General features: G+C 44.4%; 1 protein-coding gene across 1 annotated transcript in view; it reads right to left on the bottom strand.

Moving 5' to 3' along the window:
• The window catches only part of COMMD10 (COMM domain containing 10), a 251,434-nt gene that overhangs the window by 193,645 nt on the left and 42,483 nt on the right, over nt 1-15,306 (bottom strand). The window contains exon 5 of the mRNA XM_038770042.1: nt 7,332-7,442. Within this exon, the coding sequence (XP_038625970.1) occupies nt 7,332-7,442 (111 nt within the window). The remainder of the gene's footprint in view (nt 1-7,331; nt 7,443-15,306) is intronic.

The raw sequence follows: 15,306 nt of genomic DNA on the forward strand, positions 1-15,306 counted from the left end.
TGCCTATAACACTGATATTCTTTATAACCTGAGGGACTTCAGCTGATTTTGTTTAGCTTGAAACCACTTCACATTACAACAATACCCATTCAGATACCCTGGGTTTTCTTTTTTGTTTTTCCCTTGGATAAACAATTTTAAGAACCGGTTTTATATTAGAATTTTGCAAAGGGCCCGATATCCCTTTCACTCCAACAAACAGACATAGTTGCACGACTGCATTCAATTAACAAGGACTGAAATAATGGTGATTTCATTGACTCGCTCCACACATGTCTGATTAATGAGCATTAATTCTGGGGATGGGAGCAACAGAACTCTATTGTTATATACAGATTAGAAATGTAAACACTTTGCATTTCCCACAACTACTGACTTCACAATTGATTTCAAATGTTATTCCAACTAGCCTTCTGAGTGCCAGAGAAGGTTAAATCACCAAAGAGCATTACTGCCCCCTGATGTGTCGAAGCAGAAAACCTTTGGCTCGCCTCAGTTATCTCCCTGCTTCAGTTTTCACAGCACCAGAAGTGAGATCTACCTCAAGAAACACAACAGACAAACACTCTGGCAACTTACGGCTCACACCAGAAATTACAAAGGGGGGCCTCGGGTCACTTTCCCTGATAAACTCCGAAAGAAAACAGGAAAACCTGGAGACAGCAGGGTTATAAAAGAAAGGAGACCACAGGGCCAAACAATGTTATCTGAAGTGATAGCAATTAAGACGCCATAGACTACTTTTTTAAATTATTATTATTATTTTTTTAGTTTTCTTTAGGTGGATGTTGCAAGTGGATATGGGAGGAAAGCGGGGTTCTTAAAAAGCACACATCTGTGAATTCCAGTATGATTTCCAGATCAATAGCTGGGGAGCTACAAACCCTACCAAAATGTTCACTTCCAGAATTTACATTCCTTTTTTTCCTTCCTCGACACTGATCACAGCATTTCAAAACTTAGCTTTATAACATAAGAGGTAAAGAACACTCTTCAAAGATACAGCCTTTGAAAAGAATTTCACACCGGTTTTTCCTTCAAAATTTCAACAGAGTTGCTTTGATGGCTACTCTTTCATATTTCCTTAAAACCTTAGTGCTATAGCGAGTTTCGAGGACTAGCCCGTCTGTATCCAAGTGTTCGTGTCCCTCTCCCAGTGACTGTCACTGTCAGCAATCATGCTTCCCCAGCAATTCCTGTCCCTTCCCCTTCCATAGTCAGACTCTGCCACTTTTTGTCCTCCACTGCTCCAGACTGTCAACCTCAGCCTTCCTGATTCCCTGGCTCCCTCTTCCTCACTGCTCCACCTCCTCCTTTCCCTTTCCCCTTAGCTTTGTCCCTGTCCCTCCTGGGGCCCACCACCACCAAGCACCTTCTTGGGAGTCATCTCTGAGCCAGAGTGCTTGGAGGTGACCCAGATGGAGACAGTTCATACTTCATTACGTATTTCGAGATAGAAAAGATAGATAGATATGTTACTTCACCTGCTTCTTATGACTGTGAGAACATCAGCCTTCCATAACCCAGCAAGAAAGAGCTAACAACCAATCTGTGGAAAAAATGGTTCCACTTCACTAAGATTTTATCTCTCCTCAGAACAGACACTTAGTGTTAAGCCAGGGGACAGCAGTACAGCTCTGATCCTTGAGCTCCCCAGAGTTCTGGAGATACTGCCTTGTTCAAGAGGGAAAGGCGGGGAGAAATTTGAGAGTCTGAGAACCATCTGTCTACCTTTTATCAACTCTTAGCATCTTGCTCTTACCTTTTGCAATATGAAAAAGCTGTTCACTTTAGGTCTGGAACTGAAACCCCGTTTTCTTTAGAAACCGATTCCTAATTCGCTTTTCGCAGATTCATTTTATGCTGACTTTTCTGAGAAAGCATCCCCGGTAGGAAGTAAAAGTGAGGAGAATGCCAGGCCACGAAAAGGCCTGCCCAGGTTAAGACCATCCTACAATACGTGCCAAACCAGGGATGTGACCTTCACGGCTTGCCGACGTATCTCAGCACACATACATCCCTCCCCAACGCTATGTACAATCACCTGAGGTAAGTCGATTCCCTCCCCGCAACTCTAGCCCGACCCCTTCTTCCCTGCTCCCGGCTCATGAACTCAGGTCCCCCCTCTGCTTTTTCCCCAGTTCCCCCCACCCATCCACATGCCGCTTTACTCAGAGAAACGGCTCCTGTTGTAGATGCAGCTGCCGTCACCCCCGCCACCTTTTCCCTTCCCATTTTCTGGTCCCATCTCCCCCGTCCCTGCCAAAGCTAGAGAAATGGGGAGAGGGAGAGAATGGAGAGGGGTGGGGGAATGGAGTGGTCCCTTCCAAGCCCACCGCTGCTGCCTCCCCTTCAACCTTTCCTCGGTCTATCCCTGTCCACATTCCAGGAAGGGTAACGGGGTTGACTGGAGGTGTCGGCAACCGCGTCTGCCATCAAGCAAATACAAAAAAATTAATGGAATGAGGAGGTGGAACTGGGGAGAGAAGGGAGAAACTGAGCTTGGGACGTGGGAAGGACAGGAACTAGGGAAGGGCAAAGATGGGGTGGGAGAGCACTCGGAAGGCAATTTTTACTTATCTTCAGGGCTCGGCCAAAAAGTCAGTGCTGCTTCTGGGGCAGTTCCTAACCACTTGTATGCAAGCCTAGGGGAAGATATGCCCCACAATACAACCACTCAGGTTACAATCACATTTTCAAAGAACACGCCCCAGTTACAGTGTGCATTACCCCTGTATTTGAACCGTTTTCGGGCTACTTCTCAATTAGTAGGCATGGAGTTCCTTGGATTTTCCATACTTACTGAGGCAGCATGGCTCAAAACATTTAAATTCCCCTATCAAACTGGAACAGGGCACCAAGTTTTGCTATTAGTCACACGCTAAAATCGAGGGGTTTCTATACGTTTTTATAAGAGCAATAAGCCTCGATTTACGGCTTTGAGATCTTCTAAAACAAAGTCTAAATGGAGCGACGTTTGTAATTCCTAATTCTCACCTCTATTTCACCATTGAGGCAGAACTGGGAGAGAAGAAATACTGATAAGGTCTGCAGTTCAGAGCCTTCAGTAATTCCAAGGGAGTGTTAGGCAAGAGCTACAGTTAACTGGGAACATTTTTCTCATGCTTGCCCTTGAAGGAAACGGCAAAACTGCAACCAAGGACAACAGAAGTTAGAGTACCCTGAAGGGGAACAAACCGATATACGAAAAACTCTATAAAATAGTGCTTTCAACTGAGATTTGGAAAGCAAACCTCTTCTTTCCATCCCTAACAGCAACAACATGCTTCACATAGAGTTGGCTTCACGGCCCCGGTGATGAGTCCAATTCTCTCAGCGCCTCCTTGGTTGGTTAGGCAGCGTGGCTCAGTGGAAAGAACCCAGGCTTGGGAGTCAGAGGTCATGGGTTCTAATCCCGGCTCTGCCGCTTGTCAGCTGTGTGACTTTGGGCCAGTTACTTCTCTGTGCCTCAGTTACCTCAGCTGTAAAATGGGGATTAAGACTGTGAGCCCCATGTGGGACAACCTGATTACCTCGTGTGCCCCCCAGTGCTTAGAACAGTGCTTGGCACATAGTAAGCGCTTAACAAATGCCATCATTATTACTATTATTATTGTTATATTGGGAGGGGCATTAACCCTTTCAGACCTCTAGGGAAATACGATGTAGGGAACGAGACACTGATCTAGACGGGTCAAAGGCGTGCCCCAGGAGTCACATGCAACCTGCTATTAGGCTGCCTGTGACATGCAATGAACAGCTGGCCACGGCAGGTGAGTGTGAAGAGAAAAACACACAGCCAAAGCCATCCCCCTACCAACTTTGTCAGCAGCCTGGCTTCCTGCTCCAAGCTGAAAGGGGCCATTTCATTGCCAAGAACAGCTTTCCGAGGTTTCCGGGGTCCTGGACCCTACCCTGTGCCCAGCCCACATCCCTCCACCAAAAATCCGGAAGAGCAGCAGTAATCGTCTTCTTTTCGGTCTCTGCGGAGCAAGGATCCATCCTGCCAGCAGAAGTTATATCTCCTACTGTGCCTGGCTGTTCTCGAGGAGGAAGAGCACGTGTGTGTAAAGGAGTATGCGCTCTGCGACAGGCATTAAATTCCCTTTGTTTCATCTGCCTGGGTCTCTGTCTTTCCTGCTTTCTCCCCGCCCCAAATCCCCCTCCGTATCGGTCCACTGTGTCTGCCCTTGGCGATAGTGTTAGTTTATTTATTAATGATGTAGTCATTGGCCGATAGGTTCGCAAATAAATTATTAATACTTGGCAGATTATTTAAAGAGTGACCCATATACAAATTCATTCATTCATTCATTCAATCGTATATATTGAGCGCTTACTGTGTGCAGAGCACTGTACTAAGCGCTTGGGAAGTACAAGTTGGCAACATATAGAGACGGTCCCTACCCAACAGTGGGCTCACAGTCTAGAAAGGGGAGACAGAGAACAAAACAAAACATATTAACAAAATAAAATAAATCATCTATAGGAAGGAGTTGGACACAACTTGGTCTAAGTTAATGCTTCTTCCAAAGTGACTTAACTTATAGCCACGGATTAATTGTAGATCGTGGGGAAACTGAGTTTAGTGACCACATACTCCCTCATATGCCTACTGTGGCAAGGGAATGAAAGAGCAAGGTTCAGAAACTGCTGCTTTTTCTCCCCCAGTTTGCTCCTGTCTGTAGTGAAGCAGGAGGCAAAGGAAGAGGCTAATTCATCATGCTGAATCTGCCTGATAAATTATGGTAGTTAAGCGTAGACCATGTGCCAAGCACTGTACTAAGTGCCTAGGATAGATACAGGATAATCACGGCGGACACAATCCCTGCCCCACGTGGTGCTCACAGTCTAACCAGGAGGGAATAGGATTTAATCCTCATTTTACAGATGAGGAAACTGAGGCCCAGAAAAGTCAGTGAGCTGCCGAAGGTTATAAAGTGGACGGGTGGCGGGGCCAGGAAGAGAACCGAGGTCCTCTGATTCCCAGGCCTGTGCTCTTTGCACTAAGCCACACTGCTTCTGATAGCCAAAAACCATTCATTCATTCAACCGTATTTGAGTGCTTACTGTGCGCAGGGCACTGTACTAAGCACTTGAAAACAGCAGATAAAGAGAGACGATCCCTGCCCACAACAGGCTCATAGGTACCCTTAACATGTGCCTACTTCTCAGGGATGATCTTGACTATGTGGGCAGGAGATATTTTACTATTTATTCCAAATCCTTCAAGGGAACAGCCCAAGCAGACACGAGAACGCGCCCACAGTACCCACAGTCAGACGCACAAGCCTCGGTCCTCAGGACAACTGTGTCTTCGCTCTGCGTTACCATCCTGAATCAAAAATTGTTTTATGCCATCAAAGGGAAATGTGCACACAACTGAAATCCGTCATGGAAAATAAAAGAGTTGCCTGCCAATCCCATACGGCAAGCAGATGGGAAGTTAGGGAGAAGGGGAGAGGATGGTCCTGCAAAGCCTGGAAAAGGGCCCAGAATGCGCGACATGCAACCCAGCTGGCTGTTGAGGCCAGGGCCAGCTTCAGAAATTCAACGGGCCTGACGCAGGGCAAAAAGGACCACTCCCCGCATCCCGCGTGATGCCATCCCGTCACTCTATGTGCACAACTCACACCGCACAAGCACCATTACGAGACGCTGCGTGCTCCCGCAACCCCAGCGTAATCACATCACGTGCAACATTTTTGTGGCAGAGTATTTCATTCAATCGCATTTATTGAGCGCTTACTTAAGCGCTTGGGCTAGAAGTAGCTGAGAAGCAGTGTGGCCTAGTGGAAAGAGCAGGGGCCTGGGAATCAGAGGACCTGGGTTCTAATCTCGGCTCCGCCGCTTACCACGGGCTGTGTGACCTTGGGCCAGTCACTTCGCTTCTCTGGGCCTCAGTTCCCTCATCTACAAAATGGGGATTTCAGACCTGTTCTCCCTCCTACTTAGACTGTGAGCTCCATGAAGGACCTGATTATCTTGTATCTACCCCAGTGTTTAGAACAGTGCTTGGTTCAGAGTAAGCACTTTAACAAACACCGCTGCTGCCCCTGCCCGTCCCCTGAGCACCCTAGGGAGCTCACCTCCGGACCCTGACTTACGGCCCAACCAACGAATCACTCCCATCCCTCCACCATCATCGTCATCAATCGTATTTATTGAGCGCTTACTGTGTGCAGAGCACTGTACTAAGCGCTTGGGAAGTACAAGTTGGCAACATATAGAGACAGTCCCTACCCAATAGTGGGCTCACAGTCTAAACGGTGAGTCTAAAAGTCTACCATCTTTGAGAAGGGCGGTGTGGTGGCCATCTTTGAAAACCTCCCAGATGGCTACACTTCGGCGTAGTACCCTGAGCTGATAACTTCTCTGGCTTGCCGTTTGAAGCCAGCCACCTTAAAACAATCCACTGCATGACCAAAAGTAGTCAGCAGGAACCCACTCCGTTATAATTCTTTTACCCCGCCTCCCACTAGGATGCTCCTGGCTTCCTGTGGTGGCCATAAGGCTATTTTAAAATAACACAGCCCTTACAAACATGAAGGGTGTCGTAGGGACCGTGTCGCCTCTATTTCTGGGGCCCATGAAGCAGCTCCAGAACATCACCTCAGTCCCATAAACACTCTCCAATTGCTGAAATTTTCCCCGAGGGGGGTTGGACAGTTGCTCCCTTGCTCCTACTAGTAATGGGTGTATGTGACTGTGAATGGGTGGGTGAAAAGAATGACTTTCTCTGGGTCTCTTCCATCCCTATGACCTCAGGAAGTTACTTCTCAAGTTCGCAATAACAATAAAAAAAAAAAAACATGACAAACAGCTTTGCTTGCTGTATTTAGCCCAGAGTGATACAGACCCATTGATAATGGTCTGAATATTTCACTGGACATTATACACAAGAACTGCTTCCTATAGCAACTGAGAAATAAGTAATTAAAATCTGCTTGGACTTTGTGTTTTAAAGAAGCCATCAAAAGGTGAGATGCTGTTCTTAAAACACACACCCTAAACAATCCCATGATTTCCCCATTTCATTGTCACAATTTACCACAAAGAACGATCCTTTCAAATAACCACATCCTGTGCAGTGACTCCTCAAAGAACAGCAGAGCTGTTTCCATAGACAACTGCAGAGTCCATTTAATCTAAACGACTCTATGCCATTTCGTTATTATTGCTTATTTCTCATCCTTAATGAAGCCACTCTGGGTTTTTTTTTTTTTAATCCATTGCCCTGAGACGCATGACCCCGTCAGCAAAACTTAAAACTGCAAGCTGGTAATGTAAGGAGCTGAATGCCCTCATTTCACTGGGCAACAGTTTCCTACCTTTGAATCTTCATTGTTCACTCCAAGTTCTAGCACAGCTTGAGGAGATTTCAGTTTCGCTTGACTAGACTGAGCCATCTGAAGGTTAAGTTGCCATCCAATTGTCTCAAGCTATAAAAGACACATTCAGATTAGATTCAGACGGCGCAGAAGCAGAAAAGTGGTCAACTTCCAATGGGTCTCCATCTAGTACAAATGAACCACAGGGTTGGAGCTCCTCTCACGTGCTGCTCTCACCACCTGGATTTCTGCCATACCTGACAAACTGATCATCGGCACTGGTCTCTCTATACATTGTGTATCGGAAGAAACTAATAGTTCTAAGGCCGACGCAGAACTGACTTTCTATCATTACTGATACCCCGCACTTACCTGTGTTGTGTACTCACAACTTCCCCGAACACTTAATTATCGTATTTGTTAAGCGCTTAACTACGTGCCAGGCACTGTACTTAAGCGGAGCTGGAGTGGATACGAGCAGATTGGTTTGGACCCGATCCCTGTCCCACGTGGGCTCACAGTCTCAATCCCCATTTTCCAGATGAGGGAACTGAGGCCCAGAGAAGTGAAGCGACTTGCCCAAGGTCACACAGCAGACAAGTGGGGGAGGTGGGATTAGAAGCCACGATCTTCTGACTTTCAGGCCTATGCTCTACAGTACAAGCAGCACTACACCATGCTGCTTCTACTTAAATGTATAACTCACATACCCTATTAATTAAGCACTGATTCAGGAACCTATCCCCTTTCCTGTCTCCCTCCTGTCTGCAAACTACTCTAGTGTCTGTCTCATCATCATCATCATCAATCGTATTTATTGAGCGCTTACTATGTGCAGAGCACTGTACTAAGCGCTTGGGAAGTACAAATTGGCAACATATAGAGACGGTCCCTACCCAACAGTGGGCTCACAGTCTAAAAGGGGGAGACAGAGAACAAAACAAAACATACTAACAAAATAAAATAAATAGAATAGATATGTACAAATAAATTAAATAAATAAATAAATAGAGAATAAATAAATAAATGTCTCAGATCGTGTCTCCTAACCCCCAAGCAGCTGTACAGTGCTCTGCACACAACAGGTGATCGACTGACTGGGTCCTTTTCTGATTAGCTCAAGGCCCTTTACGGACATTGTCAAGTTTTAAGAGATCTTGAACTACCCATCAGGGTAGTTGCTAATCTGCTACTATTGCTAATATATTGCTATATTGCTGATCTGTCACACAATAAGTGGGCCAGCACGGGAGCCAGGAATGAGACTGACGTCTGTTGGTCAGAAGCCCTAACCAGTAGTTCACAGAGCCTTCCCAAGTACACTGCCAAATACTGGGTTCCTAACTGGGAAACATTTCCACGTAACATGCTTAATCATATTTTCTTGTATGTAATCATTTAATGAACAACTCAGCAAATTTTTCTAACGTAACAATGAAAGATTAGTGCCAAACTAAGGCAGTTGGTTCCATCTTTTATATGGAAAAAAAGGACAAAAGGGGTGGCCTCGGTTAATTTTATAGCTACCTGGTTCCTCTCAACTTCAAAATGACGTGGAGATTCTTGTCTTTCATTTTCTTGCATTTCAAAAAGGAATGTTTAAGGAAGTTTTGTAAACTGCAATTTCCCTCAGCCTTTACAACTATGGAGTCACGATGGAAATTATGGGACTGCTTTAGCTACACTGGTGAGAACGGCACCCTCATCACAATCCTCACTCGGCTAGAATACTAATTGCGTGATCTGAAAGACGGCTTGGCAGCTGGAATCCCAGCAGCGACTCGAAGCCAAGATGGAAAGAGTGCCCTGACAGTATTATCTATATGAGAAAGATGTGAGGAGGAACTGAAGATAAAGACCTTTTGAAGGCTGGGGTAGAAAGAGGGGAGAAGTTGGACATACCCACTCCATAAAACAGTACCCCATGTGGAAAACACTTTAAAGGCTCAGGTAAAATAAAGGACTCTCTGCTGCAATGGTCCTCGTTGTAGATTAAATGCATATTTTTGGTGGTAACAGCTTCCGCACATGTTTCTGGGACTCAGATCCACTAGAGCCCCTCAGTCAAAACATATGGTGAATACTGATGGCATACTCTCACGGTAAAGAGTCGGGAATGATTCCGTCAGAGAATGTTACTGTCATCATTATATGGTTGGACCGTGTACAACCTTATTAATTTGTACCTACCCTGGTGCTTGGAGCAGTGCTTGGCACATAGTAATCGCTTAACAAATACCATAATAATTAATGATAACATGGCATTTATCAAGAATCTAGGTACACTTGGCCTTGGCTGCATACTGTACAAAGTTTGTTCAACAGACACTGTACCTGCTTTTCTAAAGAGATGCTTGCAAAAGAAAAAAAAGCCCCATAAAAAAGAGCACTGCAAGCCCACCTAATTGCCCAACCCCAACGATAAGCCACGGTACACCAGGGACATGTGCCAACTAGAAACAGGAAGAGGTCTTGAACTATTCTGATATTGCTAAACTGTCACGCAATAAGTGGGCCAGCACTGGAGTCTGGAATGAGACTGAAGTTTATTGTCAGAAGCCCTAACCAGTAGCTCACAGAGCCTTCCTAAGTACACTACCCAATTCTGGGTCCCTAAATGGGAAACATTTCCATTTAATACATTTAATGAAAAAAAATGGACATTTTTCTAATGTAAAGCTGCAAGATTAGTGCCAAACTAAGACAGTTGGCTCCATCTTTTATATGAAAAAAAGGCAAAAGGGATGGCCTAAGTTAAAAGCTACCTGTTTCCCCTCAACCTCAAAATGATGAGGGGATTCTTGTCTTTCATTTTCTTGAATTTCACAAAGGAATATTTAAGGAAGTGTTTCTGCCTGCCACAAGCACAGCAATAACCTTTATACTTCTACCAGAGCTCCCAGCAGCTAGGACAGTGCCTGGTACATGGCGCTTAACAAATACCATAATTATTACTATTATAATGAAGTGTTCAAATGCATCAGGCCTGTGCCCTGTGGCAAGACAATTCAGAAGGCAAAGACGGACAATGTTTCCCCTCCATAACTAGTTATGGAGGATTAACATACCCTTTCTGGGCCAGAAGAGGAATACAGGACTCAATGGGTTTGGAGTTGGCTTTTTTTAAAAAAAAAAACAAAACAAAAACCTTAGACTGTTTTTCTTTCTGAATGCATCTAAAGTGATCATCATCATTAACAGTATTTACTGAGCATCAACTCTGGGCAGAGCACTCTACTGAGCATTGTCAAAATAACTCCTCAGAGATAAAGGACTATTCTTGTTTTCTAATTAAACCTGCAAAGAGCATAGATCATTCAGCGGAGTGGTGCTGCCAATGTGAGACTCATGAATCAACAACTAAAATTGCTGGATTTAGGTTTCACTGCGTCTCCTTTCATCCTTCGGTGGAAATGCTTAATGATCAGTGAAAAAGACAAGGAGTGATTACAGCAAAGAAGAGGAGGGTCAGGGTACTCAAGAGGAGATTTGGGCATCTGCCCAGTGGCTTGAGGGGGAAGCAATTCTTTTTGCACTTTTCTACGGCTGCAAAAGCAGCATCATCACTGCACCCTTGCAAACTCCACCCAATCACCAAAAGTCTCACAATGAAGGTTGCCCAAGAGGCCTGGCAACCTAGAACATACAAGCGAGCTGTTTTCCTCTTCCACGTCAAATGAGACACTTGTATTTGTACTTGGATCCCACAAGTTCTGCCAATCTACAAAGACGTTGTTCAGGTGATTACAGTGGCCAGTCCTCTGGGCTTGCTGGAACCGAGCCGCCAAACAACAGAGATTCTAAAAACGCCATTCCTACACTGTTTCCTCCAACTGCATAGTGTAAATATACCCAAGTGATTTGTCTTTGGTCACAAGTGGCTCAGGGAAAGGGTTGCTCTGTACCTTTGTGCAGGTTTTGCAGTTGAACTCCACAAGATGAAACTTAAGAATCTTGGGTGAATGCACACAGCACTGGTCACCGACTTCCTTGAGCTCTATTTGGGTATAACCTCAGGTTCAGTTGTTAGTTACCGAACTGATGCCAACCAAAACATTATTTAAAATATGGGGTGTGTGCGTGTGTGTGTTTGGGCGGGTGTCTCCTGGTGCATCTCTCCTGCCTTGTTGTCATGAGCCAGAAATTCAACCCCCAGAACAGCAGCTTTCCTGCTAGGGTCCACCAGGGATAGTGGCATGGGCTTGTGAGAGGTAGAGGAGGAGGAGGAAGGGGAGAAAGTAAGGAGCGCATCCACAATGCCACACTTTGGAAGCTAAAGGATTCACGAAAACATTGTATTGTAACAGCCCTCAACTACAAATTAGTGATTGGATTTGCCGCATAGCCTTTGAACCCAAGGATGCACTGGGAAACAGTTGCTATATTAAGGCACAGCCAGGGCACAGGCAAATTCTGGCCAACAGACTAGAGATTTTCCTGTTACATCGATCTGATACAACCATAAAATACATTGATGTTACTGTTCTTGTTGCCAGAACTGTGCACGGAAGATAAACAAGAATGACAGAGTAGCTGAAACAAAGGTGCAGATTGAAGAACAGCAAAGTAAAACTAATTATCCTGACGACTGATGTGGCCTCCCGAGTTAAAAAATTTAAAAGATTATGGGGCTTCTTTACGTGGGAGTCTCAATTCAAAAGGCATTGTTTCGGAATATCTGTCACATAACTAGGAAATGTTTTTATCTCGATAATACATGATTATATAATGTACTGTATTTGGCTAAACCTTGTATCACTGGAATGGATAAGGACAACATTAATCTGAGAAATAAAAATGAATAACATTAGCACTTAAAGAATTTTTCCTTATGTAAGTCCCAAGTGCTGTAATGCCCTATTTAGTTCATTCCCACAATAATTCCGTAAAATATGATGATCATCAATATTCTGAATTGAAGATAAAACCAAGAAGAATCCGACGTTGTTTGGGTTTAAGCCAACTAAGCAGTATCTGCTTTTGTTTAGAATAAGTTGCTTTGCCCATAAACATCGCTCTTCACATACTAAAATATTCAGCTCTTCACATACTAAAATATTCACAAGAAAAATTGATGGAAATTTTACTGTTCATTTCGCGATTCAAAAAGGTGAAGTTCTTTAGCATAATTAATCAACACTAATGATTTCTGGAATGATATATGACCCAAGGATAATGAGACTTTCATTTTTAATGCCTTTCAATCCTTTGCCAATGCTCTTGCAAAGGTGTGTCATGGTTCATCTTTTAAGATCAGGTAGCATATTCCACTGGGAAAGAGTTACGTAAACAGGCCAATCCTAGAACTGTAAGGACATCATTTAGTAGCTGTGATGTTTACACACCATATTTAATAATAATAATAATAATAATGGCATTTATTAAGCACTTACTATGTGCAAAGCACTGTTCATATTTCACTTACATCTGGAAATATTACTTCTAACAAAATGTTTTGTGGACACACACTCACAATGAATCAAAAATATTACATAACTGGACCTTAAAAACTAAGTTAACTTGTTTCCCTAATCAAAAATACTATCCATTCATTCATTCAATCATATTTATTGTGCACTTCCTATGTGCAGAGCACTGTACTAAGTGCTTGGAAAGTACAATTCAGCAACAAAGAGAGACAATCCCTGCCCACAACAGACTCACAGTCTAGAAAGGGGGAGACAGACATCAAAACAAGTAAACACGTATTAATATAAACAGAATTATAGATATGTACATATATACACAAGTGTTGTGGGGCGGGTGGGGGGGCCCCACTGGAACTTCAAAACTAAGCTAACTTTTCATTCATTCAATCGTATTTATTGAGCGCTTACTGTGTGCAGCGCACTGTACTAAGCGCTTGGGAAGTACAGGTTGGCAACGTATAGAGACGGTCCCTACCCAACAACGGGCTCACAAGCAAAAAAGCTACCAGAGCAACAAATGATCTTTTTAAACACCCAGAATGAGGTGTAGAATAAAGCGATAAAAAAAAAAAAGGAGGATTTGAGATAGAGCTCTTTGCTTATGTTGGCTTACTTTACTATTACCTTGTTTTGGCTCTCTGCGTAACCTCTGTTAATTACCTTTGGTATTTTGCAAATGTTAGATCTCTGAAACAGAATCATGAATCAATCAGCTGCGATAATTGCTGCTGAACTGGCTGACGATAATCAGCACATAAGCTCTTCAGTTCCTACCCTATACTGCTGTGCAGTGTGTCGTGGCTGATTCACTTTGGAAGCGGCTGCTCTACAGAATTCTTAGATAAATGCTTCAAGAGTGTCTTGGATGAAAAGGCCTTGGTATAAATGCAAACTCATAATCAGTACTGAAAACTTTTGAAGTCTTCTTTGCAGTTTCCCTTTCATTATGTTACTGAGGTGTTTTATCTAGAAATCACTCAGTGCATTGAACAAGGGCATGGTCATGTCCAAGTCAACCAGGCCTGGCACAAGGATAGCAGATTTTAGGGGGCTGAAAATTTTGTCACTCCTCCTGTTCCACTGCTCTCCAGTCAGATAACGGGAGGTCCAGATCTTCAGCCAACCATTAATTTAATCTCCCAATAAGCTTAGCACATTTCCTTCTTTATCAGTCGATCAATCAATGGTATTTATTGAGCGCTTACTGTGTGCAGAGCACTGTACTAAGCCTTGGGAGCGCACAATATAACAGAGCTGGTAAACAGGTTCCCTGCCCATAATGAACTTCCCAGACTAGTGGGGGAGACAGACATTAATATAATTTATACTACATAATTTATAGATATGTACATGAGTGGTTCAAACTCCTCATTTTCCCCTGCTCATTAATGAGGAAAATGGAAGGCAGAAGTGCCACTTTCCAGGGGGTACATTCATTCATTCAATTAGTCGTATTTATTTAGCACTTAAACTGTGTGCAGAGCACTGTACTAAGTGCTTGGGAGAGTACAATGTAACAATAAATGGACACACTCCTTGCCCACAATGAGCTTACAGTCTTGAGGGGGTCCATTGGGAGATGAATTTTCCAATTGACCATGTTCAGCTAGCAGGGATTCATTCATTCAATCGTATTTATTGAGCGCTTACTGTGTGCACAGCACCGTACTAAGCGCTTGGGAAGTACAAGTTGGCAACATATAGAGACGGTCCCTACCCAACAATGGGCTCACAGTCTAGAAGGGGGAGACAGACAACAGAACAAAACATGTGGACAGGTGTCAAGTCATCAGAATAAATAGAAGTAAGGCTAGATGCACATTGACAAAATAAATAGAACAGTAAATATGTACAAGTAAAATAAATACAGTAATAAATCTGTACAAGCATATATACAGGTGCTGTGGGGAGGGGAGGGAGGTAGGGCGGGGGAGATGGGGAGGGGGAGAGGAAAAAGAGGGCTCAGTCTGGGAAGGCCTCCTGGAGGAGGTGAGCTCTCAGTAGGGCTTTGAAGGGAGGAAGAGAGCTAGCTTGGCGGACGTGCAGAGGGAGGGCATTCCAGGCCAGGGGGAGGACGTAGGATAGGGGTAGATGGCGGGACAGGCGAGAATGAGGTACAGTGAGGAGGTTAGCGGCAGAGGAGCGGAGGGTGTGGGCTGGGCTGTAGAAGGAGAGAAGGGAGGTGAGGTAGGAGGGGGCGAGGTGATGGACAGCCTTGAAGCCGAGAGGAAGGAGTTTTTGCTTGATGTGAGGGTTAACTGGTAGCCACTGTAGATTTTTGAGGAGGGGAGTAACATGCCCAGAGCGTTTCTGCACAAAGATGATCCGGGAAGCAGCGTGAAGTATAGACTGAAGTGGGGAGAGACAGGAGGATGGGAGATCAGAGAGGAGGCTGATGCAGTAATCCAGTCGGGAGAGGATGAGAGATTGAACCGGCAAGGTAGCGGTTTGGACGGAGAGGAAAGGGCGGATCTTGGCGATGTTGCGGAGGTGGGGCCAGCGGGTTTTGGTGACAGATTGGATGTGAGGAGTGAACAAGACAGCAG

The sequence above is a fragment of the Tachyglossus aculeatus genome, chromosome X4 (genome assembly GCF_015852505.1).
Source record: "Tachyglossus aculeatus isolate mTacAcu1 chromosome X4, mTacAcu1.pri, whole genome shotgun sequence".
Classification (NCBI taxonomy): domain Eukaryota; kingdom Metazoa; phylum Chordata; class Mammalia; order Monotremata; family Tachyglossidae; genus Tachyglossus; species Tachyglossus aculeatus.